The sequence below is a fragment of the Macrotis lagotis genome, chromosome 1 (assembly GCF_037893015.1).
Source record: "Macrotis lagotis isolate mMagLag1 chromosome 1, bilby.v1.9.chrom.fasta, whole genome shotgun sequence".
Classification (NCBI taxonomy): Eukaryota; Metazoa; Chordata; class Mammalia; order Peramelemorphia; family Peramelidae; genus Macrotis; species Macrotis lagotis.
This window is the reverse complement of record NC_133658.1, coordinates 434530838-434558012: the sequence shown is the minus strand read 5'-3', so window position 1 is coordinate 434558012 and position 27175 is coordinate 434530838. Positions and strand designations below refer to the sequence as shown.

The following is a 27175-nucleotide window of genomic DNA, read 5'->3' as shown; positions in this document are numbered from 1 at the left end:
CTTTAATACATATATATGTGTACATATGTATTTTATTGATGAGGAAACTTGAGTTTCAGGCTTTAAGCCTCTTTTCCAGGCTCACCCAGCTCCTAAAGGTCAGTGCCCAGCATTCTTTCCATTCCACTGCACCCTGGACTGGGTTATCTGTCTCTCTATTATCAATATTAATCCTCACAACAGCTGTGCAAGGCCTCTCAAGGACAGTCCAATCCATCCTCCACCTTGGCCCATTACCCTCAGTGATTGCCTAGAATGTAAACTTCTTAAGGGCAGGCGCTCCTTTTTGCCTTTTTATCTATACTACTTTTTACAAAATAGGTAACTAGTAAATGTGTGCTGACACATTAATTTAGAAGAACAGGAATTATAGAGAAGGAAATATAGACCTAAAAAGAGAAAGAAACTATCTCCTTCATTCTGTACTCCTTCCAATCCTATGAACCCAGAGAGTTAACCCAAGAAGGGCTAATGAAGAAAGGTAGTGAGCTCCTTGGCAAGGTCTTACAGTGGGAAAGATCAATAGACTAAGATAGAGACTAGGGTTCAACTGTGGCATCTCTTTGTCTGTAGTTGACAGACATTCTTGTCTCCTTGTCCCACAGGTGTTAGAGGACAATGACTATGGAAGGGCAGTGGACTGGTGGGGCCTGGGAGTGGTGATGTATGAGATGATGTGTGGCCGGCTGCCCTTCTACAACCAGGATCATGAGAAGCTGTTTGAGCTGATCCTCATGGAAGAGATCCGATTTCCCCGAACGCTCTCCCCGGATGCCAAGTCTCTTCTGTCGGGGTTGCTGAAAAAGGACCCCAAGCAGAGGTAAGAAGGGGCTACAGGAGAGTGGGAACTGGTTGAGTGACCTAGAGCACTGAGAAATTAAGTGACTAGAACAGGGTCATAGTGTTCAGATTTGACATTAATCAGCCTTCCTTGACTTTGAGACCGGTTAGTTCTCTTTCCATTACCTCACACTGTCTCTCAAAAGGAAAAACTTGCTCTTCAGAGCTTTTCTAAAGTAGGATGTACTGTCTCGGTTAATAGTGAGCTCCCTGAACACCACAAGGGTCCAAGCCAAGATTAGGTGACTTTCTTTCAGGGAGATGATTGAAGAATTTCTTTAATGGGAAGTTGGATGAGAGATCTCTGTAGTCCTTCCTAAATTGGAGAGACTGGAATTCTGATATGTGTATTGGGGGGAAGGGTAGGAATTGGCATGCAACAGGGAGACCTTGTGGAATTCTCAGTAGCCATTGGTAGAAGTTCGGTCTGCCCCAGCAGTTCATCTGCCCCAGCAGTTCTTCTGCCCCAGGGGCTTATTATACAGGGCTCTGGCTCTGTACGTTTTCCCCTCAATTATCAATAGTTGTGGTCAGTAATAATAGCAGTTGTTTACATTTCTATAGTACTGCTTTCCTCATGAGGATCCTTTGTGGGGTTTGATCTCCCTTGTACCCAAGAAATCAATTCTCTATAAATTTTAGAGAGGCAGAGTCTCTAGGATGGGTCTTATTTTGCTCAAGATGACATAGAAAAGCCCAAAAAGAGCTTTCCTCACCTCTCAGGTGAGGTGGGAAGCAGATCCCTTTTCCCTTTGGAAGCATTTGAGTATGTCTTCCAAGGAGCTTTTCTGAATGCCCAAGTTGAGTCTGGCCCAACTGGTAGTCCATCCTCCCTCCCCTCAGGGAGCATTTGTTCTTTAATTGCATCTAATTAGTAATAAAAATAAATCCTGCTCTGACTCCTCATGCATGGAGGATGGTGCCTCCAAAAATTCCTTGGGTTTAAAAGATTCTCCCAGGAGAGAAGAAATTCTATCAGATTCACCTAAGCTCGAACAGTTTTAAACAAAAGCCCAGAGAAGACAAATTGGGAAGGTTGCCGTTAACAGGTTTAACCCTGAGGTACTGAGTGTTTTTGAGCACAGCTATCCTAGAAGATAACCTACTAAACCACAGTGAGCGTGTGAACCATTGGTGGAGGGAGTGCCAATCCCAAAGAAATCAACTCTTTGAAGTAGAGAAGAAATCATATAATAAAGGATGAATAGGGTGTGAGTAGGAAGAGAGCCTGGGGGATGTGGGGAGAAGAGATTAAGCAGCCTCCTCGCATTCAGATTATACACTTTCTAAATGGAAGTAGGAAGTATTTATAGCAGGCCTAAACATGGAGTTACCATGTTACCTTATGAACTTCTCTTGTACTGATTTAGTTTGCAGATTTCCAGTTTACAGATGTCACCTTGTTGACACAGCTGTTTATTAGATAAGGTTAACCTGAAGGTTGACCTTGGATTTTTTGGAACTTGTGACCAGAATCTCAGAGATGGGAAAGATCCCGTAATGCTTTAATTCACTGGGTATGGTGAAATGGGCATTGGATTTAAAGTTAGGTGCCCAGGGATTGAATTCTAGTTCTGCCCTGAGATCTGGGGCAAGTCACTTAACTTTGGAGGGCTTTGGTTTGTTGTTCAGGTTTTTCAGTTGTATCTGACTCTTCCTGACCCTATTTGGGAATTTTCTTGCCAGAGATACTGAAGTGGTTTATCTTTTCCTTCTCCAGCTCATTTTTACAGACAAGAAAACTGAGGTAAATGTGACTTGCCCAGGGTCACACAGCTAGGGCTTTTTAATTATTATCTCATTCAATCCTCACAAAAGTGCTAGGAGATAGGGCTATTATTATCCCTGTTTTTTTTGTTGTTGTTGTTGTTGATCGGTTGTTTTTCTCTTTGGTCCTACTCTTTGTGACCCCATTTGGCTTTGTTTGGGGTTTTTTTGGCGAAGATACTGAAGTGATTTACCTTTTCCTTCTCCAGCTCATTTTATAGATGAGGAAACTGAGGCAGACAGGGTTAAGTGACTTGCCCGGGGTCTCACACAGCTAGTAAGTATCTGAGACTGGATTTGAACTGGAGTCTTCCTGATCCATGGTGCTTTCTAGCTGCTCCTATTCCTGTTTTGCAGATGAGGAAACTGAGGCAGTTGGAGATTCAGTGATTTGCTCAGGGTCACACAGCTAATAAGCAAATAAGGTCGAATTTAAACACCAATCTTCCTGAATCCTGGTTCAGTGCTCTAGCCATTTGAATGCTAGCAGTTAGCTATCCCCTGAACCATCCAGCTCTCTGCTCACATATTATAGAAGTAGTAACATAGTTGAGACCAAAACCCAGGAATCCTGTATCCCAGCCCAGGGTGAGATTAAAGCTCAACTGGCTGTTGTGTCTAATTACACTATTTCAACCCTTGGGGTTGAGACACAGCAGAGATGTTGTATGAGAGACACCCAACTTCTGTTTCTGCCTTCTCTTGGTTAACCAGATAGCAGTTGGGCTGGAAGTCGTCTGCCCCAGCCAGCAACCTCCGGACCAACTTCTCCTTGTTCCAGGGCCTGGTGTCCTTGGTCAGAACTGCCCCTCCCCACATTACCACTCGCGTCCTAAGAGCTAGCGTGAAACTGCTGTGTGGGCCCAAGGTGGCGTCTGTTCTGCTGGGGTAGGAGTTCCTGGCCTTGCAGCTGCTGCTTGGAGCATCCTCCGAAGGAGATGAGCCAGCTGCCTCCCCTGCCTCTCTTGCTGGATTGCCAGAGAGCACAGCCATGGGGACCGTTGGCATCAACAGTGACAGTCCCTGCTCTGATATGATTCATAACCCCTGCCATCCCTGTCCAGTCATGTGCTCCAGCCCTTGCCTAGAAGGAGGGTCAGGCTTTCCTCCTCTGATTCTTCCCCTAGAAAAAGAGAATTTGCTTCAGAGGGAGAGAATTCTATTGACACTCTTGGAAGAATTAAGACCTATTTGAAGAGTGGACCAAAGCAAACAATATTGAGTCTAGCCAGCTATGGGGAGTCTGTGATTTTAGTGGTCTGGGAGCTCCTCCACTGGTGTATGTTTGACCCATTAGCAGATCTGTAGGTTATGGAGAAGCAAATAGAAAATTTTTCAGTCCACTTAATATTTTTAGTTTAAGAGGTACAGGATGGAAGAGGACATGGATGAATAATAATACACATGTGGAAAGAAAACTTGTTCATTGTGACTCCCCAATAGTGTAACTTGGATCCTTTTCTCTACTTACACACCAGGGTCTTCCCTGTCCCCTAGCTCACTGCACCTCAAAGCCCATAGGAAAGAGTTATTAAATACACACTAAAATTGTCTAAGATATAATAACTTCTTAAAACTTTGATCTCAATATATGATACACTAATGGGTTATCATATTTCTTTTCAGTGGATGGGTTAGGGAGTATAGGGAGAGAATTTGAAAGATTTGGGAAAAAATTGGCAAAGAAATTTTTTTCCAAGGAAAAAACTGATATAGGAGGAAAGCACTGGATTTGGAATCTGAAACTTCAGTTCTGATCTCAGTTGTTACTTATCATCTGTGAAACTGGGCAAGTTGCTTTAACCACTCCGGGTCCTTACATTCATTTCCCATTTGAAAAAGTTTGAAAAAAATTTGAAGATCTCTTCCTGTTCTAAAAAAATGTTCCTTTTAGCTCTCTTCCCTTCCAAGTAGCTGGAGAAAAAAGATCAGGCTCTTCCTTCCCAACATTGTGATCATACACTCCAATAGATGTGTGATTTCACTAATGCAGCTCAAAATCCATCCTTGGCTGCGCATTCCTATGCCTCTTGTATCCATATCTTTCCGTCAAATGAGATAATACAGGAAGAGCAATTTGCAGACCTTACAAGTGCTGTGTGAGGGTTAATTATTATAAATATCAGAATACAGCAGCTAAGTTATAATAATGATATAATAATAACAATAATAATAATAGCTATCATTTATAAAGCATCTCCTGTGTCCCAAATGGTATACTGAGCACTTCAACATTATTAGCTCATTTGATCCTGTGAGTTTTATTATCACATTTTACAGATGAGGAAACTGAGGTAAATAGAGGGGAAGTGTGTCCAAGGGAAGATTTAAATTTGGGTTTTCCTGACTCCAGGCCCAGCACTTTATCCACTGTACTACCTAGCTCCCCTAAGTTTATGTTTATTAACTTCACCAAGTCCTTCTGGGCTTCACAGTGGCACAGAAGTGACCTGAGCTCTGGAAGACCTTGCCAGCAAAGCCAGGCTAGAAAGGCTGCATCCGTAGCAGTAGATCCTAGTTGCTTACCCAAGGACCAGCCTTAGAGCCTGGGGACTCAGCAGGCTAACCACTAGGAGAGAGAAATTCTCTTGCCTGAGCATCCCATAAAACAAAGAGAAACATGCAATCACAAGCATGTTTAAAGATGGACCAACAAAAATGGAGGACCTTCCTCAGATTCTTCCCATCCTTCTGGCCTACATCCTGCTTACTTCCCGGGCTATGCAATTTCCCATCTCTTAGGGCAAAATTGATCAAAGGAAGATTCTTAACTGAGGACTTTGGGACAGAAGGATAGAAAGAGGGAAAGAATTATCCGGAGAATGAAAAATTGGCCTTTCAGAAACTTACATTTGACTCTTGTCATACCAAACCTGAACCCAACATTTTTCCTTTGAGAACCAGTTTGTGTTAATTGTTAGGCCATTATCTTCTACCCATTTGTCAACCTACCTCCATATTTGAGTGTCACATCTTATACTTCCATGTAATTGTTTTCCAACCACATGAAAAATGAATTGCCCCATCTTTATCAGAAATGATTATCTTTATTCTTCTGATGATTTTGCATGCTCCATTGGTGTCTTCACAAAAATTTTTTGATTATGATAATAAGAAAGGAACTAAAAGAACCATTTTCCAGTTGACAAATGGTCAGAGGTATAGCACAAGCAGTTTTCAAAGGAAGAAATTGAAGTTATTAACAGTCTTATGAAAAAAATTCTCCAACCATTTATGATTAAGAAATACAAATTACAGCAAGTCTGAGGTTCTACTTCAAACCTATCAGACTTGCAAAGCCTACAAAAAAAGAAAGATAACAAATGTTAGAGGGGCCTTGGAAAAACATATACTATTGCATTGTTGGTCAAGCAGTGAATTGGTTCAACTATGCTGAAAAGTGTTTTGGAACTATGTCCGAAAGATCCCTAAACTGTCTATACCCTTTGACCCAACGTAATCATGACTAGGCCTATCCTCGCAAAGAGATAAAAGGAACAGAAGATCAATACATACAAAAATATTTATAGCAATTTTTTTTTGGAGGTGGGGCAAAGAATTGAGTCATAGAAACTGAGTTCAAACCCTGGCTCTGCTTATATGACTCTGGCCAAGTTACTTAAGTTGTTTTTCAACCTTGGCCTCAGTTTTCTCATCTGTAAAATGAGAGGTTGGACTGATGATCCCTAAGGATTCAAACTAAGTTTCTGTGACTCCCACTTCAGCATGGTACTATGGTTGAATGCTCTGTTGGTTTGGGTGAGAGCAAAGACTCAGGTTGGGAGATTTACAGAAAATAGGTGCTTGCAGGTATGAGATTTATCACTTTGCAGCCCAGCAAGCCCACAAACAAATTGCACATACTTACACTATGGTATTAAGGGAAGACAGAGGTTTGGCCATGCGAGACCAGAGTTACCCACAATGTGGGGGGGGGGTGTACAGTGGCAATATCTCAGTGAGGATACACACTCAAGACTGCGGTCTGAGCAGGGGAGTTTTATACTTTCAAAATAGGCTTTGATGGAGAACAAATAATGAATGCCAGATATAGGTTGGGGAATTTTTAATCAGATCTAGATATTGCTGGGAAATTATCTAGGTGGCTTTTCAAAATCAGACTCAGAAGGAGGCATTTCCTAATTTGGACCAGAAATGAGGTGAGGATCTGTATCCGTCACCAGGGATCCCAGAAGTCTGCCAGAAGTTCAGAAGCCTCCTAGGGCTCTTTCACGTACATTTTTGATATAAAGTCAGCATGGGTCAGGAAAAGTATAAACTGTCCATTATTGCTTATATATTCATAATTATTGGAACCACTTGGCCTAAGTGGTTCCATTTTGGAGTCCTGTCACTTATACTATCACACCAAAAAAATACCTTTCACAAATTAAAATTATTATATTGATGTATTAGTTTTGCTAAGCTGCTTTTCTGGACTTTCTTCTTTTTAAAAAAATTTTATTTATTTAAAGCAATGGGGTTAAGTGACTTGCCCAAGGTCACACAGCTAGGCAATTACTAAGTGTCTGAGGCTGGATTTGAACTCAGGTCCTCCTGACTCCAGGGCCGGTGCTCTATCCACTGCACCACCTAGCTGCCCCCTTTTTTGGGGTTTTCTTTAAAAATATTTGTTACATGGATGGATAATGGAGTAGGGGAAGGAGACAGCACATAATATATATTCTTGCACACAAAGGTGTATACACATTTGTGTGGGTGATGCAGTCTAGCCCTGTAGTCAGGAGATCCTGAATTCAAATCTAGCCTCAGACACTGCCACTTATCCAGGATGACCTCTGTGGGTCCCTGTGTGACCCTGAGCAAGTCACTTAACCCTGATTGCCTCGCATCCAGGACCATTTACAGTTGTCCTGATTCATATCTGAACCCAGATGGCTCTGGAGGAGCAAGTAAGGCTGATGACTCAACACAACTCCCCCCACTCACATTGCTGTTGCAATTCACATGCTTGTCGTGACATCATCTCCCTGATATCACGGTCTTTTTCTAGAAGGAAGGATAAACAATAACTACATACATGCATACATACAAACTCTATATGGAAATGGGGGCAGCAAGGTAGCATAGTAGATAGCACCTGGACCTGCAGTCAGGAAGACCTGAGTTCAAATCCACCTTCAGACACTAATTCTGTAACCCTGGGCAAGTCATTTAACCATGTTAGCCTCAGTTTCTGAAGAAGGAAATGGCAAACCACTCTCGTATCTTTACCAAGAACAACATGGGAATATAGGTTTTTCAGATATATATTTTATAAATGAATGTGACCCCAAAACAAACGTTATCAGTAAGAATAAGTAAATTAAAAACAAAACCAGCCTTAGATGTAGAAGTCAAAAGGTCTGGCTTTCATGTTTGGCCTTGCTTATTGCCTGTATGGTCTGGGCAGTTAATCCCCTCAGGTCCCTGGTTTCCTTACCTGTAGCCTCTGTGTGCCCTCTGTCTCTGTGGTGTTGCCTCCAGAATGCTTCAGGAGAGACCTTGCTGAGAATTTGTCGTATTCTGTTTGAAAGTAACTCTGGCCCTCGGCCTCTCTCCTCTGAATCCCGCGGAGCCAGCCCCATCCAGAAATTCAACATGTCATTTTTGAAGATCATTGCAAGAGAGATCTTTGACTCTCTCGTGGAAACCCCATCATTGAAGTTGATCTTTACACTTCAAAAGGTCTCTTCAGAGCTGCCGTGCCCAGTGGGGCTTCTACTGGCATCCATGAAGTCCTGGAGCTCCAAGACAATGATAAGACCCACTATATGGGGAAAGGTGTCTCAAAAGTGGTTGAGCACATCAATAAAACTATTGCCCCGACCCTGATTAGCAAGAAACTTAATGTTGTGGAGGAGGAGAAGATTGACAAATTGATGATAGAGATGGATGGTTCTGAGAATAAATCTAAATTTGGGGCAAATGCTATATTGGGAGTGTCTCTGGCTGTTTGTAAGACTGGGGCTGCAGAGAAAGGTGTCTCCTTGTTCCACCATATTGCTGATCTTGCAGGCAATGAAGAAGTCATCCTGCCAGTTCCAGCCTTCAGTGTGATCAGTGATGGCTCCCATGCTGGTAACAAGCTAGCAATGCAAGAGTTCATGATCCTCCCTGTTGGAGCATCAAACTTCAAGGAGGCCATGTGCATTGGAGCTGAGGTCTACCACAACTTGAAGAATGTGATTAAGAAGAAATATGGAGGGGTGGCTAGGTGGTGTAGTGGATAAAGCACCGGCCTTGGAGTCAGGAGTACCTGGGTTCAAATCTGTTCCCAGACACTTAATAATTACCTAGCTGTGTGGCCTTGGGCAAGCCACTTAACCCCATTGCCTTGCAAAAACCTTTAAAAAAAAAAAAAAGAAGAAGAAATATGGACAGGATGCCATCAATGTAGGAGATGAAGGTGGCTTTGCTCCTAACATCCTGGAGAATAAAGAAACTCTGGAGCTGCTGAAGGAAGCGATTGGCAAGGCTGGCTATACTGACAAGGTTGTAATTGGCATGGATGTTGCTCCCAGCAGAAACATCTCACCTGCCGAGCTTGGGGACCTTCATCCAGGACTATCCTGTGGTGTCAATTGAAGATCCCTTTGACCAGGATGATTGGGAAGCTTGGAAGAATTTTACTGAAACTGCAGGCATCCAGGTTGTAAGGAATGATCTCACAGTGACCAATCCCAAGTGCATTGAAAAGGCTGTGAATGAGAAAGCTTGCAATTGCCTCCTGCTCAAAGTGAACCAGATTGGCTCCATGACCGAATCTCTCCAGGCGTGCAAGCTGGCCCAGTCCAATGAGTGGGGAGTAATGGTTTCCCATCGTTCTGGAGAGACTGAAGATACCTTCTTTGCAGACTTGGTGGTGGGTCTCTGCACTGGGCAGATCAAGACTGGGGTCCCCTGCTGATCTGAGCGTTTGGCCAAGTATAACCAAATTCTCAGAATTGAGGAAGAACTGGGTGGCAAGGCTAAATTCGCTGGAAGGAACTTCAGAAACCCTCGGGCCAAGTAAGCTCCATGACCATGAAGCCTCAGAGCTAGTAGGCGCCAGTCACCTCAGTAGAAGTCCTCCAAAGAATGGGCAGCACCAAGTAGTAGACCAGTTTTGTTTTGGGGATGGGGGCTCTACTATATAACTCCACCCTGCTCTCTTCCACCTTTCTGTGTTCTCACTGCTTCTTCTGGTACCTGAGGTCTTTTTTGGAAGACCTCATCTTGTGACTGGGTAGAATGATCTGTTCTCACCCCCATCCCCATTGTTGATGTGTAGAGTCATATACTTGTGATGCAGCCCCCCAACAAGCCCATGGGCCAGATCCTTTAGTGGCTTCTATGTGCAGAATGAAAGTATCCACTGGGAAAAAAAAAAGAAAGTAACTCTGTCCTCTCTTCTCTCCCTGTTATTGCAGGTTAGGTGGTGGACCAGATGATGCAAAAGAGATTATGCAGCACAAGTTTTTTGCTGGCATTGTATGGCAAGATGTCTATGAAAAAAAGGTGGGTTCGCAGGAAACAAGGAAGGTGGGGCTGCCAAGTGGGGCATGGGCTCACTTTGCATTTCCCTTCACAGAAGATTCCCTGCACTCATTGGAACTGTTTCATATTAGAAAGAGACTTTTGAAGGAATTATCCAGTTTTCCATCTGTAAAGACATTCAAGTAGGAGCTGAATAATCAGCCTCTTGGATGATGTTATGGGTGTGAATGGAGGGGGACTTCCTACTCATGTGAAAGATCTCTTCCCATTCTGAAGTTGTATGATTCTGTGACCAGTAATAATGGTAATAAATAATAATAATAATATTTAGCACTTACTTGTGCTTTAGCATTTACAGAATGCTGTACAGTATTGTCTTATTTTATCTTTACAATAGCCTTGAGAGGTAGTTTAATAATAATTAGCCCCATTTTATTTACAGAGGAAACTGAGGCAGATGGAGGTTAAGTGACTTGCTCAGGGTCATCCAATCAGCACATGTCTGAAGTGAGATTTGAACTAAAGCTCTCTTGACTCTGGTCACAGCCCTCACTCCACACTGTGGCCTTTGTGACTCCACTGCTGCTAAATTGAGATCTGTCCTTTGGAGCTGCCTGCCTCTAACATTGGAAAGAGGAAGAGGGAGCTTCTGGGGCAGGGCAGGGCTATTGCAGGCCCTGAGGCACTGGTTCCTGGCCCCTGCCCTGGCTTGGGTGCCTGCCAGCGCTTGGCCAACACCAAGAGTCTCCAGATACTTTCCCTGTTCCCTCTATTTCATTGTACAAACTGGGAGCTCCGGAGGTCATAGGAAGCCAGGGGCAGAGGAATCATTTTATCCTGACATTTCCTCCTGAGCATCAGACCCTGTTTACTTTCATATCCTTGATCTTCTTAAAAGCTGAGATGTTGTTTTTAAGTCCTTATCTATTGGATGCCCAGGACCACTCTTTGCTGCTTCAAAAAAAAGAAAAAAGAAAAAAGAAAACAAAAAACCTCTCTTTCATCAACAAAACTTAATAGGCTCATTGAACTTAGAAGGAGAGAGGAGAGGAGTTCCTTAGAAATTTATCTGGTAAAACCCTTTTGTTTTATGGCTGAGAAATCTAAAGCACAAGTATCCCTAGCCTTGGAGTCAGGACTTGGATTTGAATCCTACCTTCTGACATTTTATCATGGATCTCAGTTTTTTTCAAATGCTAGATGGGAATAATAAAACCTGTAGTATGTCCCTAATAGAGTTGCTGTGATGAGATCATGCATGTTAAATGCTTTATAAACTGTAAAGGGCTCCATAAATGTCTACTATCATTCATAAGCCCAGAAATTTCTCTTTCTGCCATACCCGGCTGTTTCTGTTGGTCTTTCTCTGGGTCCAGAGAATAAGAAAGTATATAATAAATTTTACAAATCAATTTTTTTCCAATTTATTTAGAAATTTTAGGCACATGGTTTTTTTAGGTTTTTTTTTTGACTTCCAAATTCTCTCCTTTCCTCTTCTGACCCCCTCCTATCCATTGAGAAGGCAGGCAATAGGGGGTGACATATTCTGCCTTTCCTGTTTAAGAATCAAAGAATTTGAGGGTTCAAGGGACATCCATCCAGTTCAATCCGTGGACAAAAGGAACCTCCCACTATGACATAACCAATAAGTGGTCATCCAGTCCCACCCCAGGACTGAGTTCTGTTCATTCCTTGTAGCTTTCTAGGGCACAGACTCTGCTCTACACCCATAGGTGGTAGGTAGGTGCTTACTGACATTCCATGCACCTCCTTGAGGACAGCGCCTGGCTCAGGACATGGGTCAGTTGGCTTTATCTGTTCTTCATCTCTGGGTCCTCAGCTCCCAGGTCTTGCATACTGCCAGGGACCCTGGCAAGCACTGCCTTTCTTGTGGGACAGAGATCCTTACTCAGAAATGCTTCACCTGTCCTCAATTCCTGGTAACAAGTTTGTTTTTTTCCCCTGTATCTTTTGTTGAAGAGGTACAATCTTCCCCCGCTGCCGTCCCCCAGCTCCTAGCAATGAGAAGCACTGGCTGTTCCTGCCCCCAGAGTTGGATCAGACCCTTCCTTTGTTCCCCTCCTCTCTATGTGGCATAGCAGCCCACCTACATCCTTTTCCCCTAAGAGAAGCTCAGACTACCGAGGGAAGGCGACTCATCAACCTTTCTCTTACTAGTTTCTTCTGCCTTGTATGAGGATCCTGGGGATGGTGTGGAGTGACCTTGCAGCCCTTTCTCTACCTCTCTCTTTCCATTACAAGCCCATGCCCAGGCAGTGAAGTTTTTTAATTCAGCTAGATTCTCCTGATTTTGAGGGTGGATATATAGTTATTCCCCTAGCAGCTCAAAAGAAAAGTTCTTTAAATGTTTTTTTCCTTTTTTAAATTCTGAACTTAAGCACCCCAAAAACCAGCATTTTATTTAAAAATATATAATAAATTCTACACATTACTTTCAGGACTGTCCTATTTGTATTGTCTTCTTTTCTCTTTTGTGTATTGTTTGTTTGTTTGTTTGTTTGTTTGTTTGTTTGTTTCTTTCTTTCTTTCTTTCTTTCTTTTTTTTTTGCAAGGCAATGGGGTTAAGTGGCTTGCCCAAGGCCACACAGCTAGGTAATTATTAAGTGTCTGAGGCTGAATTTGAATTCAGGTACTCTTGACTCCAGGGCCAGTGCTCTATCCACTTCGTCACCTAGCTGCCCCTCTTTTGTGCATTTTTCAAAGTTTGTAATACCTTTTTTTCATTCTTTTTTTTGGGGGGGGGCAATACTATTGCTATCTCCTCCTCTATTAACTTCAAAAAGAAGAAGGGGAAGTGGAACTTGTAAGAAATTAGCCTAGCAAACAAATCAGATCCACAGAGTGGCCTTGTCCAGTAATTGTATGTCTCTATTCCTTGTATCCATTATCTTTCATGTTTTATAATAGATCTTTTGGAGACATGTTAGTCACTGCTTTGATAATAACTCCAACAACAATAATGACTTAACATTTATATATTGTTTACTGCATACCAGCTAATGTACTAAACATGCCATAATTATTATATCATTTGATATCATAACAACTTTGGAGGGTAGGTCTGTTATTATTACCCCCCTCCTCCCATTTTACAGATGAGAAAACCAAGGCAAACAGAAGTTAAGTGACTAAGCTAGTAAGTATCTGTGACTGGATTTAAACCCAGGTCTTCCTGACTCCAGACCCAGTACTCTATCTAGCCACTGTGCCATCTAGTTGACTTTGATCAGGGTGATTAATTCTCTCAGTTGTTATTCTTTGTGATGTTCTCTTGGTTCTGCTTACTTCATTCTGTATTAATTACTAATCAGAAATCTCTGAATCAGCTCTTTGATCTTTTTTAAAATAATATTTTTTCCAATTACGTGTAAAAACAGATTTTTTTAACTTTCATCTTTTAAAATGTTGATTTCCAATTCTCCCTCCTTTCTTCCCCTCTCCCTTCTTTGAGATGGTAAGCAATTTGATATTGGTCATACATGTGCACTCATGCAAAATATATTTCCATATTAGTCATGTTGTGAAAGAAAACACAGAACAAAAAAACCCACAAAAATTTAATAAAGAAAGTGAAAAATAATATGCTTTGATCTGCATCCAGGCTCCATCAGTCCTTTCTCTGGAGGTGGATAAGATTTTTCATGATGAGTCCTATAGTATTGTCTTGGATCATTATATTGCTGAGAAGAACTAAGTCATTCACAGTTGATCATTGTACTCTTGGTCCATTTCTTTTTTTTTTTTCTTGGTTCATTTCTTACAGCTTGAAAATATCTCATTACATTTATATACATTTACCATTTGTTCAACCATTCCCCAATTGTCTAACCCCCATAATTCCAGGTCTTCTTCCTTCTCCCAAATCCCTGTCTTTAAGATAAAGAATTTTGTTTTACTTATGCCTTTTCCCTCCCCAGTATATTCAATTCCCATTTGAAATCCCCTTCCCTCATTCCCCACTTGATTACCTGTTGAGTTTGATGAATTTTTGCATCAAATTCTGTGTTTGATGTGTTTGATGCTTGTAACAGTATATCTTCTTTGGACTTTGGCAATGATATTTTTGAGACTTTACCCTTGGGGTTCTTTTTAGGAGGTGATCACTGGATTCTTTCTATCTTTGCTCTCTGGTTCTGATAGATTTGGGTGCCTTTATAATTTCTTGAAATTTTTTTTTTAATCACGGTTTTGGATCAGTCCATTGAGTCTTAAATTCTCTCCTTGAATTATTTTCAGGGTCTATTGTTTTGAATATCAGATTTATATTTTTCTGTTTTTTTAATGGTTTATGTTCCCCCCCCTTTTTTTTTGTTGTTGTTTTGTGAAATCATTGATTTTTGTTTGGTCTATTCTGCTTTTCAGAAATTTCATTTCATGAATAAGGATTACTACTTTCTCTTCTGACCTACTTATTCTCTTTCCAATACTTTCCTCAAGAGCTCATTTCCTTTTTTAATGTCTTACTTCATTTCTTCTAGGTATTCATGTAGTCTTTATGGAAAATTCCATTTTTTCCCCCTTTGAGTCTCTGCTTATAGTTCTTGGGGTTAGATTTGCAGTAATTTTTTTTTTAGGTTTTAAAAAGTTTGCTATTCATTTTTAACATTTTTAAAAAAATTTTGCATTCTAAATTTGTTCCCTCTTCCATTCAGTGAATGGAAGCAAACAATATGATATCAATTATATATGTGAAATCATTCTAAAAATATTTCCATATTTTCCATGTGACCCAAAAAGCAAGAAAAATAAAGAGAAAATTATACTTAAATTTGCAGAATCTCTCTCCAGAGTTGAATAATATTTTATCACAAGTCCTTTGGATCAGCGAATAGATTAATTAGAGTAATAACGAAGTTAAAGTTGATCATCATTCCAATATTGCTGTTACTGAGTGTAATGATCTCCTGGTTCTTTTGCAATCATTTTTGATACCATTTGGTGTTTTCCATGATTTACTCATCTCTCAGATTAATTCCTGAATAAGGGTTTTGTTTGCTTTTCTTTTGAATGAAGTGATCTGGTCTTGTTTCTGGGTCCGCAGTGTTCTTGGAGTGACTTCTACCTCCTGAGGTTTGGCCCCCTCAGAATATTTGAGGTTCCAATCAATGGATCTTGGAGACCTTCTCTAGTATTTCAGATTAGAGTTGGGAACCTCATTTAGGAACTGAGCTGGTCTGATCTGAGACTGGCAGGAGCTTGCTGACAACCCTGGTAGCTTTTAAAGCACCTGCTGCCTCTGGATATCATGTCAAGAGGCTCCAGATGCTTTGTCTCTGGTCCACCTGGGAGACCTGGACATTGACTCTGGACATTGCCTTACCAGGCAACTGTTCTATGTTTGGCCAAGCTGGGAGATCCAGACACTAGTTCTGAGGGCTTGAGGATGGACCCCACTCTACTACGTGTACATGCAATTCTGAGGTGGAAGATGACACTTAATGTAGTCTCTTATTGGGTTTTTGGATCATTTTTCAGTCTAGTGTGAACTTTAGTCTTGCTTGAGTAAGGTCTGATTCCCATTTCAGGTGACCATCTTGGCAAGAAGACAGATGTAGAGAGTTTGTTATTAGCAACTAGAGCAGGGTTTCAAGAACTCCTTGGAACCCATGAGCTAAAAATGGTTTTTAAATTTTTAAGTAAGTTCTTGTATTGAAAAATATAAAGACCAATCTTGTCTTCCCATCTGGTGATTATTTGGACCTGAACCTGCCTTGCATTTCAGGAAAAGACCACCCCACCACACCCCAGTTCCTCCCCATTTCAAAGCTGACACATTCCTTGATTCCTATCACCAGTTTAGGGTAAGGCTTCAAGGTGCTGTCATTTGAATAGTTATGATTATTAGATGATTTCTGAAGTCTCTTTCATGCACCAAAAAATAGCTAGTTCTGCATCTTCATTCAGTGGGTAAAAAAACTGGGACTCTGAAAAGAAAAGTGACCTCCAGAAGGTCAGTAAAAAGATGGCAAAACCAGGGGTAGAACCCAAGCTCTTTGACTTTCAATCCCCTTGGCCACTGCCCCAGAACACCTTGTCCAGTCAGTACTCAAATGAATATATGTAGGAGGTTTGGTCATTTGTCTTTCTTTGCCCTTTATTCTCCTGATTTATCTGTCCTCTGATCAGAAAGGAAGAGTTGTGCAAAACAGAGTAACTGGGCCTGGTCACATTTGGGGCAGGCCATCTATGATTAATAGATTGAAATGGATGAGCAAGCAGTTTTTTTGTATTTTATTTCTTCCAATTGCGTACAGTTTTCAACATGGATTTTTTGGGAAGATTTTGAGTTCCCCATTTTCTCTCTCCCCCTTCCTTCCTCCCCTTTGAAGAGTAGTCCAATATGGGTTATTCATGTACAATTAGGTTAAACATATTTTCATATTAGTCAAGTTGTGAAAGAAGAATTGGAACAAAAGGGAACAAACTATGAGAAAGAAAAAACCAAAAAGGAAATTTTATGAAGTGAAGAGAGTATGCTTTGGTCTACATTCAGACTCCATAGCTCTTTCTCTGGATGTTGATAGCATTTTCTATCACAAGTCTTTGTTCATTGTACTGCTGAGAAGAGCCAAGTGCATCGTAGTTGATCATTGCACAAATGTTGCTGTTGTTGAATACAGTGTTCTTCTGGTTCTGCTCCTTTCGCTCAGCATGTGAGTCTTTTCCTGACATCCATGTACTCATGATTTCATACAGAACAGTAGTACTTCATTTCATTCATATATCACAATTTGTTCAGCTATTCCCCAATTGGTGGGCATCCCCTCAATTTCCAATTCTTGACCACTACCAAAAAAGTGCTGCTAAAATAGTTTTGTATTATGTGAGTCTTTTCCTCTTTCCTATGATCTCTTTGAAATACAGACCTTGTTAGTGGTATTGCTGGTTCAAAGGGTATACAGCTCATTGGTTCCTAATTGCTCTCCAATGAGCAAGCAGGAATGAAGTGCCTCCATGTGTCCTATATGCCATGCTAGGGAGCTTGACCTGTCTCCTAATGGGAGAAGCAACCCACAAAGAGGAGCTGAGAAGGTGAGAGGTGGGGGGCACAGAGGATGTGGCACAAAAGCCCAGTTTCTATTAGAGCCAAAACTCGGGGGCAGGGTCCCAAGGAAGCAAGGACAGCAGCCAGAAAAGTCAATGAAGTAAGTCTGGCATTTATCTAGCCTCTGTCATAATCCATTTGACAAGCACCCAGGGTTCTTCTGCTACTTCTGGCAAGCCCTAAGGTCTAGACTTTCCCTTTTCAAATCCTCTTATTAAAACCCTTTTTCATTTCCTGTTCTCTTAGGACACTGTGCTCCTGTACCCAAAAATGTTCTTAGGTTAATGAGTAATACAACTGGCTTTGGATCCTGGGTTGGCCACTGGGCCAACTCTCACTCTGTGGGTCCCAGTTTGCCCATGAGGACAATGAACCAAATAATCTCCAAGGACCCTTCCAGTTTGAAATTCTAAGATCTTCTGTATAACATCATTGTTGTTCTTACGGGAGCCTTCTGAGAGAATGCCTAGATGCCATTGGTGGGATTTTTAACCCATGAGTGGAGAAGAGGTGGTTGTTCCCCTGGGAATGGAGGCAGTCAGCTTGTGGGGGAAGGAGGAGTAATCACTTGGCTGACCTTTGAGGAAGTCCAAAGAAATCTGCTACAACTAGGGTAAAGCCTGAATCAATCTCAGTCCAGGCCTTAACTCTCAGATCCCCTTCACGTGGTGAGCAACTAGCACCAAGGATGTCAGAGAATCGGTAGGTTAGAGATGGCTTCTGAGAATTCACACAAGTTCTTTTTCCTTCTCTCCCTGCAGCTGGTGCCTCCGTTTAAGCCGCAAGTCACATCTGAGACGGACACCAGGTATTTTGATGAGGAGTTTACAGCCCAGATGATTACAATCACCCCTCCTGACCAAGGTGAGTTCCAGGACTTGAAGGGGCAGCTGCTGGGGCAGGACCTTGGGGATCATAGGGACAGGTGGAAACCTGGCCTTAGGGGGAGGGGGGGTAGAAAAGAGGACCAGTATATATGAAAGGGGCTGTGGGGAGGGCAGAGGCCACAAATAAATGGGAGGTAGTGGCTAGGACTAGGAGAGGTGATGTCTTAGACTCAGCAGAAAAGGCAGAGACCAGAGGTTGGGGAGGACAAGAGAGAAGAGAAATTTGAACAGGTGGATAAAGACCTAGAGGGACAGAGACTGGGATGCTAGGAGTCATTGGATTGGGGAAGAGGGGAGGAAAGCACCATTGTCTCATGAATCTGTTTGGTCTTTGGAACACAGATTTAATTGAAAGGGCTTGTAGTCTCCTTCCCTTATTTGACATAGGAGCCAGTTGAGGCCCAGAGAAGTGATAGGATTTGCCAGTCAAAGAAGTAACAGAGCTTGAATTTGATCTCCAGGCCTGTGACTCCAAATAAGTAGAGTTTCTTAGATGGCCCTGGCGACCTCTAACCTAGTCAAGGACTCCAAATGCTTTCTTTTTAAAAACCTAAAGCATCAAAGTGGAAAAAACCCTGGCTCTGGAGTCCCTAGATCTGAGTTCAGGGATTGCCCATAATGGTAACCATTTGCCTGACTTTAGGCAAGCTTAATCTTCCTTAATCTTCTGTCAGAAGAAAGGACTGGGCTAGATGGCCCCCGAGGTCCCTTTCAGCTCTGGATCTCTCATCCATTCCTCTCCCCTCTCTATTTTTTATGTATAGGGAAACAGATCCAGAGAAAGGAGGAGACTAATATGAGCAATAAGTGGCAGAGTCTGACATGACTATTTAGACTTTGGGCCAACTTTTTAAAAAATTAAATAAACCAACTGAACAGCAGCATCTTCAAAGTCCTCTGAAGTCCTCATACCAATTCCCACATGGTTGCCATGGTTTAGACATTTAAGCAAACTGGTGGGAAGGCTCTGTAGAGCCCACATCACACTTGTCTTACGTGCTAGATCTGGGAATGAGCAAAAGTCATATTATTACAAATTTAAAGCTAGAAGGAGGTCTTAGCTAGAAGGGTGACCCAGGTGGTCAGACTAATTTGATCTTTGACTATAGCATGGTTGGGAGTAGTTGATTAGAGAAGAAGGGGGTGTAGGGAAGGCAGAGACCAGGAATAAGGGGGTGGATCTAGCATAGGAGAGATTAAGCCTGGGGTTTAGCAGAGACCAGGGGTTGGAGAGGGTGGGAAAGAAGCCAAGACTAGAGGATTTAAGGGAACAGCCTAGGACCAGAAAGATGGAACTGAAGCTGGAGACAAAAACTGGGGGTTATTTGGATGGTTCCAGCATTGGCTTTGATGACTCTTCTCCAAGAGTTGTTGACCCCTAAAAAAGGATTCTTAGGAGAGAATAGGTAAGGGAGGTGGGGTCAGGAGTGAACCCATTGTGACTATGGGGAGTGGGGTCTATTTGAAGAAGCTGTTACTTCATCATTCATAAAAGGCTTCCTCTGTGTTTAGGTTAATGTGCAGGTAATGTAGGAATGAATGAACAGCCTTTAACAAGGAATCAGGGGGCGGCTAGGTGGCATAGTGGATAAAGCACCGGCCTTGGAGTCAGGAGTGCCTGGGTTCAAATCTGGTCTCAGACACTTAATAATTATCTAGCTGTGTGGCCTTGGGCAAGCCACTTAACCCCATTTGCCTTGCAAAATTCTAAAAAAAAAACACAAGGAATTAGGGGGCGGCTAGGTGACACAGTGGATAGAGAACCAGCTCTGGAGTCAGGAGGACCTGAGTTCAAATTTGGTCTCAGACACTTAATAATTACCTAGCTGTGTGGCCTCGGGCAAGCCACTTAACCCCATTTGCCTTGCAAAAACTAAAAAAACAAAAAAACAAAAAAAAAGTGGGCCAAGTGCCCACACACAGGAGTTCCACCCAGTGCCCAATCCAGGGAAATTGGCAACCTTCAAAGAGCCTAGCTGTGTGGCCTTGGGCAAGCCACTTAACTCCATTTGCCTTGCAAAAAAAACCTAAAATAAAAAAAAGTAACCTTGTGTGTTGGGAAGCACAAGTATTAGCACAATAGTGGTGATAGTGACAGTAGTGGTAGTAGCAGTAGTAGTGGTGGTGGTAGTAGTAGTAGTAGTAGTAGTTGTTTTCCATATGGGTAAAATGAAGCTCAGAAAAGTTAAGTTGTCTAAAATCCCAGTAAAAGGGGGAATCTTGAAGTTTAAGGGGGAATCTTGAAGGTATTCTTGTAGAAGGTGGGATTGTAGCTTGGACCTTAAAGGAAGTCAGGAGGTGGAGATAAGGAGGGAGACATTGGCACAACCAGAGAAAATGCCTGGAGTCTGGATTTGATGTGTTTAAGGAATAGCAGAGAGGCCAGTGACGCTGGATTGTAGAATTTGTGGAAGGGAGTAATGTGTAAGAAGATTGGAAAGGGGTGTCTAGGTGGCTCAGTGGATAGAGCACCAACCTGGAGTCAGGAGGACCTGAGTTCAAATCTAGCCTCAAATATTTACTAGCTATGTGACCCTGGGCAAGTTAACCTTGATTGCCTCCCAACCCCCCCCCCCCCAAAACTAGGAAAGATAGGAGGTGTTCAGGTGTGAAGTGTCATATCTGGGATTTATGTAGAGGTCTCTTGACTCCAAATCCAATGAGTCTTCCTTCCCCTTGGGTAAGGTCCAAGGTCTCTTTAAGTTTGGATTTTTAATCCATGGCTAGTTTTACATCTTTATCCTCAGGTGGGGAGGGAAGAAAGGAAGGAGGGAGGGAGGAAAGAAGTTCCTCCCCAACTCCTATGCTCACCTGTGGCAGGGCAAACTGAAAAATCTTATCTGTGCCCAAATTTGGCCTTGTGTTCCCCATTCAGCCCTTAAGGACTCATGGATGGCCTGCCTGCTCTTCTCTTTAGTGGATGGTGAGAAAAGGAGAGAAGGCCAATCAGTCTAGGAGGTCTGTCTGGTGATTACACCAAGCTTTGCTTTAGATCAAGGATGGGAATGTCCAGACCATGTGAAATCATTTAGTCTGGCACTGCCATGGTAATCAGAGGCAGAATTCGAAATTCAATAAATCTAGCAGTTTTTAACTTTTTTAGCTAATTAAATGTTTGACCAAATATATCCCTCAAATGATGTTATAAATATCCAAAGGGCCCTTGGCAGAAAAAAAAGGTTTCCCCACCCCTCCTTTAGATGTAGACCATAGATTATGTCTATGTCTTTCCGGTGACAGATGGAGGCAGAATGGGATTCTAAAAAGAACTGGGTTTGGGATGAGAAGCCCTGAATTCAGAGGTTAGGGCTCTCCAACCCTTCTTAAATGGTGACCTTGGACGGGTTATATCCCATCTCTGAACCTCAGGATCTTCATTTGTGAGATGGGATAATCAAGATTCCCATGTCAACTTCCCAGAGCTTTAGAAGGGAAAGCATAGTGCCTGACCCTTAGTAAGCATTTAATAAATGTTTATTGAATTTAATGAATGTTTATTGAAGAGCTTTTATTGCTCTGGCCTCTGAAGTCCCTTCCAGTTCTTGATTTATGTTTTAATTACTTACTGCCACATGACCCAGCTGTCTTATTTTACAGACAGGGAAACTGAGGTCCAGAGAGTAAAAGGGAAGGAGAGAAAGATAGAGGTTCTCTAAATTTTAATTCATTCTGAGTTGTTGTTTTCCCAAACTCAAGAAAGACATCCTCAGGGGCATCTAGGTGACGCAGTGGATAGAGCACCAGTCCTGGAGTCAGGAGTACCTGAGTTCAAATTCGGCCCCAGACACTTAATTGTGTGGCCTTGGGCAAGCCACTTAACCCCATTGCCTTGCAAAAACCTTTAAAAAAAAAAAAAAGATATCCTCAGACTGGGGTTTGAAGACATAGCTGAGCCTGGTGGAATCTGTGGCCTCTCTTGCTTCTTTTCATCTCCCTCCCTCCCTCCAACTACAAAACTTTGTACAGGGGCCAGCAGTCAGGGCTGGTTGATTCAGCCAGACTCCTGAAGACTGGACCTGCTAGCAGGCAGACTCCTTCACCCCAATGGAGCAGACTCTTGCCTCTCTTGCAAGGGGTGGTGGAGCCAGAGCTGGGGGGCCACCCTGAGAGGGGAGGCTTCCAGGTTGACCAGACCTAGAACACAAGTGGCCTTTAAGACTATCCACAGGCAGGAAAAGGAAAGGGCTACCTTAAAGGCAACCTGAGTTATCAGAAAAACCTTGCAGTGCAGACGCCCAAATGTACAAGATTTACTCCCCCCGTTAATTTTACAGATGGAGAAATTGAGCTTCAGAGTTGTTGAAGGTCACAGAGTGAATTTAAGGCAACACCCAGGAATAGAGAGAAGTTCCTTCTCCCTCCAGGACTCTCTTGTTCCCAGACAATTGTTTTGTTGGTGTTTTTTTTTTTTTAAGACCTACTGAGTTCTAATCCCTTGCTCAGCAGGGAATTTTTTAGACTTCAAAGTTTTATTGACTTCAGATGTTTTTTTAGTTCTAAATACAAAAAAGGGGTGGATAGTAGAGGGCTTTTTTTCAGTTGTTTAAAGGTGCATTATTTCATTTCCCACCTTTTCCTATCCTAGCTGTCAATAGTGTTTGGCACATCCCTCAGCCATGCTGTTAGCCCTAGTCTTAGAGGCAGAATTTCCTGAGAGTGGGCCCTTTAGTTTCAGGGAAATCCTTCCATGGCTCCAAAGTACCCCATAGTTCATCTCTGTGTTCTCCAGAAGTGTTAGAACTTATCACAAAATCATACAAAATCACAAAATCATACTTTTCTGTTCATTTTTTAAAAAATTCACTATCAGTAGGTTTTATTAATAAACAGAATTAAAGAATTGGTTTTATATTAGGAAAACTGTTTATTATAATAGTATATTATAATTATCCTGTTATATAATTATATCATAATATAATTATCTATAATAATAGCATACATAAAGGTTGTGATTGTACAGTAGATACAGTAGATAAAGTCTTAGACATCAGAGAATATATAGATGTATATTAAAATGCTAAAAAGCATAGTAATAAAAATTTTTTCCTCAGATTTAATCAAAACAATTTCATATTTTAAAAAATCAGAATAATGAAACCAATACACTAAAATAGGAAAGAATTATGAAAGAAATCCAGGGGCAGCTAGGTGGCATAGTGGATAGGGCACTGTCCCTGGAGTCAGGAGTACCTGAGTTCAAATCCGGCCTCAGACACTTAATGACTACCTAGCTGTGTGGCCTTGGGCAAGCCACTTAACCCCATTTGCCTTGCAAAAACAAAAAACAAAAAAAAATCCACAAAAATCATCTATATTTTTTATATATTTCTAACAACATTTAAAAGAGCAAGTCTATAAATAAAATAAAACAAAATGCATTCAGTATTTGTATACGAACCTATCAAGAAATTGACAGACGTTTTGATAAATACATCTGAATAAAAGGCAAATCAGTCTATATGGAGGAGGGAGGGTCAGTTGAGCCTTGGAGGGAAGCATGGGAGGGGGGCATGTGGATCTCCAGGAGATAGTCTTACAGGGCCCTGTAAGAATTGAGGGTCAGAGCCCCCAGAGGCTGGGAGCTAGCCCAGATCTTGCCTACTGTGGGTTCACCAGAGAGCTGTCCCTGTGAAGGGACATGAGCTTGAAACAATGCCTTGAGTAGCACTGCAAATTTTATGACATGAACCATGGTAAGACTGATCCAAAACTGGCTGGACAGTCCCCTGGGAGAGATCAGGCACTAATAATTCTCCTCATGGAAAGTGGTTTGACCCTGGAAGTCAAAAGATCCTGGGTTCTAGTCCCAGTTCTGTTGTTTACTCATTGTGTGATCTTCAGCAAGTCTTTGTTGAACCTCTGTCAGAGCTGCTAAATTGAGAGATATCTCAGTTGGAACCATATCTCTGCCAACTTTTAAAGATAGTAATGTGGGGGAGCTAGGTGGCACAGGGGATAGAGCACCAGTCCTGGAGTCAGGAAGACCTGAGTTCAAATCCAAATTCTTGATACTTACTAGCTGTGTGGCCTTGGGCAAGTCACTTAACCCCCATTATCCCATAAAAATAAACAAAAAAGATATTTATGTGACCTTGGGCAAATCTGTTCTCAGCACCTCTATTAAACAAGGGGGTTGGACAAGATAGCTTCTCTAGTCCCTTCCAGGTCTAAATCTATAATCTTCAGTTTCCCCTATTTGTAAAATGAGTTGTCTAAGTTTGGTTTTTGTTGTCCCTCCCAGGTTTTTTGCTAGGAAAATAGCAGATTCTTTATACTTAAAGTTAAGTGATTGAATTCAGACTAGTTTGGTGGCTCCTTATTAGATTTGGCCTGTGTTTACTATATGGTGAGGGCCCCCAAGACCTTGGATATCTCCGTGGACTGGAGTCTGGGACATTTAACTGTTCAGCCAGGGTTCTATTTGGACCAAAAGAGAGGGGAGAAGAGAAATTGTAGAGGGGAAAAGGAAAGGGAAAAAGTAGTTCTTAAATGGCTACTGTGTACAGGACTCTAGGCCAAATTCTTTAATACCTTACAACAGACCTACAGGGTAGGTGATATTATGGTGCATTTTACAATTGAGGAAACTTGAGTCAGACTCTGGATCATCCAGTCAGTATCTGCAGTCTGATTTGAACTCAAGTCTTACTGACCCCAGACCGAGTGCTCTGTCCACTTCATCATCTAGGTGCCCACTGGATTGTTGTGGGTATGGAGGGGTGAGAAAGAAAGGAGTTAAGGCCGAGGAACAAAAGGCGAGTGTTTAAAAGGAAGGAGAAGAGAAGGAAGGTAAGCTAGGGTTGAGTGATGGCTCTGCCGCCAGCCTGCCCGCGGGAACTCATGCCCATGGACTTCCTACTCAACCTCTTATTCCATTGTCCTCTCTCCTCCTCTCCAGATGACAACATGGAATGTGTGGATAACGAGAGACGACCCCACTTTCCTCAGTTCTCCTACTCTGCCAGTGGCACAGCTTGACCTCTGGTTGCCCTGAGAGCATCCATTTGGAAGCAAACACCCGGACTGTATTTGGGGGAACTTGGGCTTCAACAGACACTAGGAAACTTCCTGCATTACCTGACTCACGAACGACGTTGCTTTGTACAACGCTTTAGATTAATTTCTAGGAAGTCTCACCATTGATTTGTATTTAAAAAAAAAGAAAAATTCTCTGATGTGTTTTTGAGAGGAACCGAAGCAATTACAATATTGTCATTTTCATGCCATCAGGACCTAGGGGTCAGAAAGAACATGTTTTTAAAAATTGTTCATTTTAGGAATAAGACGTCCAACATATCAGTCAGTTTGAAAAGAAAACCCCCCTTCATCTTTTTATTTATTTCATCTAACTTTTTTTTCACTTCTTTGTTGCCTCGGCACTCAGAACACCCAGGTGGATGGATTTAGAAAGATGTAAAGACATTTGTCTAGTGCAATAATTAACCTCAGCAACAAGATGAACAGGCTTTAAGGGCCAAGGAGAACTCGGGGGGTGGGTGTGGGGGAGGGGGGTGGATCTTCACCATTGCAGAGAGACTGACTCCCAAAAGGAGCCTAGCTAATGGCCTCAGTGAGGTGCTCGGCAGTCCAGCGATGTGGCTTCAACCCCTGATGCATGGTGAGCAGGATGGTTCAGGGGACTACCTGAGCTTCTGCATAAGAAGTAAGGGCTCCAGAGTCCCTATGGGGAGCATCCATGGACTAGACTCCCTGCCAGCCTCCTCCTCCCCTTCCCCATCAGGTCTCATGCACACCCAACCAGAATTCCTCCAGTGTAATAAATATTGGCACTGAGCCCCCTCACCCCAATTTCTCAGCTACCTTCAAAGGTAGGTAGTAAGTTCCTGGATATGAGTATGTAGGGAAAAAAGCCCCCTGTAACCTCCTAGAAGTGTGCCCAGGCCACGTTCAGTCTCAGAGAAGCTTTTTTTTCTCCCTTGGCTTATGTATAACAGAAGAACTTGAATTTGAATTTTTCCTCTGTATTCAAAGGAATATGATGTCAAAGTATATTGGGGGGTGTCTTATTAACTGTATTGTGGACAGGAGCTACTCTACCCCAGCCTCCCCCCCCAACACACACAGATCCCCTTCCTCACATTTCATTGTCCACATCGTCTTAGGTCTTAGTAACTTTTCACAAATGACATCTCGCTATGTTTCCGGCGAGTGGCTGCCTCTCCCGTTGTAGGTTCTCTTCTTTCTAGTTTGCTTATGCACCACTCCCCAACTTTCCAGCCCCATGAAATGAAATGTGCTTCAGGCATGAAACGCTTTCAGCCACAGGCATCCATTGCGTTCTCCCCTACCCTCACCCCTCCTCTCTGTCCATGGCATTTTTTTATAATGTTCAACTTTACTATTTTTACTATTATAATATGGAATTTTCCCTCAGAATACTTCAATAAAAATTGCTTTACAAGTTAGGTCCTTGTTTTTTTTTCTTGGAAGGTATACATCAAATTGGAGTGGAAGGTGTCAGATTGTCTTCAGAATGTTTGAATGAATTAGTGAAGTGGCATTTACTAAATACTTGATTATACGTAAAGCATTGGAGATGGAACAAAAAGCAATATTCATTTCCTTTCAAGGTGTTCGTACTGTCATTTTTTGGCTTTTTGGACAGTGGGTATTTTTTGGATGTTTTTCTAGGTTTTCAATGGTATGATGGAAGTGAGAGATGCTCAACACCTGCCTTAGCTAGCAGTTGCTGGATTTCATCTTCCCTGGATGATGGCTGTAGAAATGGGATTGAAAGTGGGACCACAGGGCTGGAGGCATTGCTGTCCCCCTAGCTATATGCTCAAGTGTGAGGGGAGGGAAGGACCAAGGTCCTGTGGGTGCTTTGAACTGTTGGTCATACATATCCTGCCCTGCTTCGACAAGAGTGAATCCAAGAGCTGAAGCAACTTTAAGCAGAAGTCTAAAAGTTCATCTTGTCCAACTTCCTCATTTTAGAGGTGGGCAAAGTGAGGGACAGAAAACTTGATTCTCACAGGTGAATAGCAGAACCAGGGATTCTGAGTCCAGATTTATGGCTCTTTCCATCACAGCAAACTGCAACTCTGCTTCAGCAAGGGTTTGTTAAGGACTTGCTATCCCTCCTGAGGCAGGATTGGCTTTGGAATTAGGAAGA

General features: G+C 42.3%; 1 protein-coding gene across 2 annotated transcripts in view; it reads left to right on the top strand.

The window, feature by feature from the left end:
• Positions 1-26472, top strand: part of AKT1 (AKT serine/threonine kinase 1) — a 139002-nt gene extending 112530 nt beyond the window's left edge. For both annotated transcript variants that reach the window (XM_074213234.1, XM_074213235.1), the window contains exons 11-14: positions 606-820; positions 10020-10107; positions 17914-18016; positions 24938-26472. In XM_074213234.1, the coding sequence (XP_074069335.1) occupies positions 606-820; positions 10020-10107; positions 17914-18016; positions 24938-25017 (486 nt within the window). In that variant the 3' untranslated portion in view covers positions 25018-26472. The remainder of the gene's footprint in view (positions 1-605; positions 821-10019; positions 10108-17913; positions 18017-24937) is intronic.
• Positions 26473-27175: the final 703 nt, after the last annotated feature.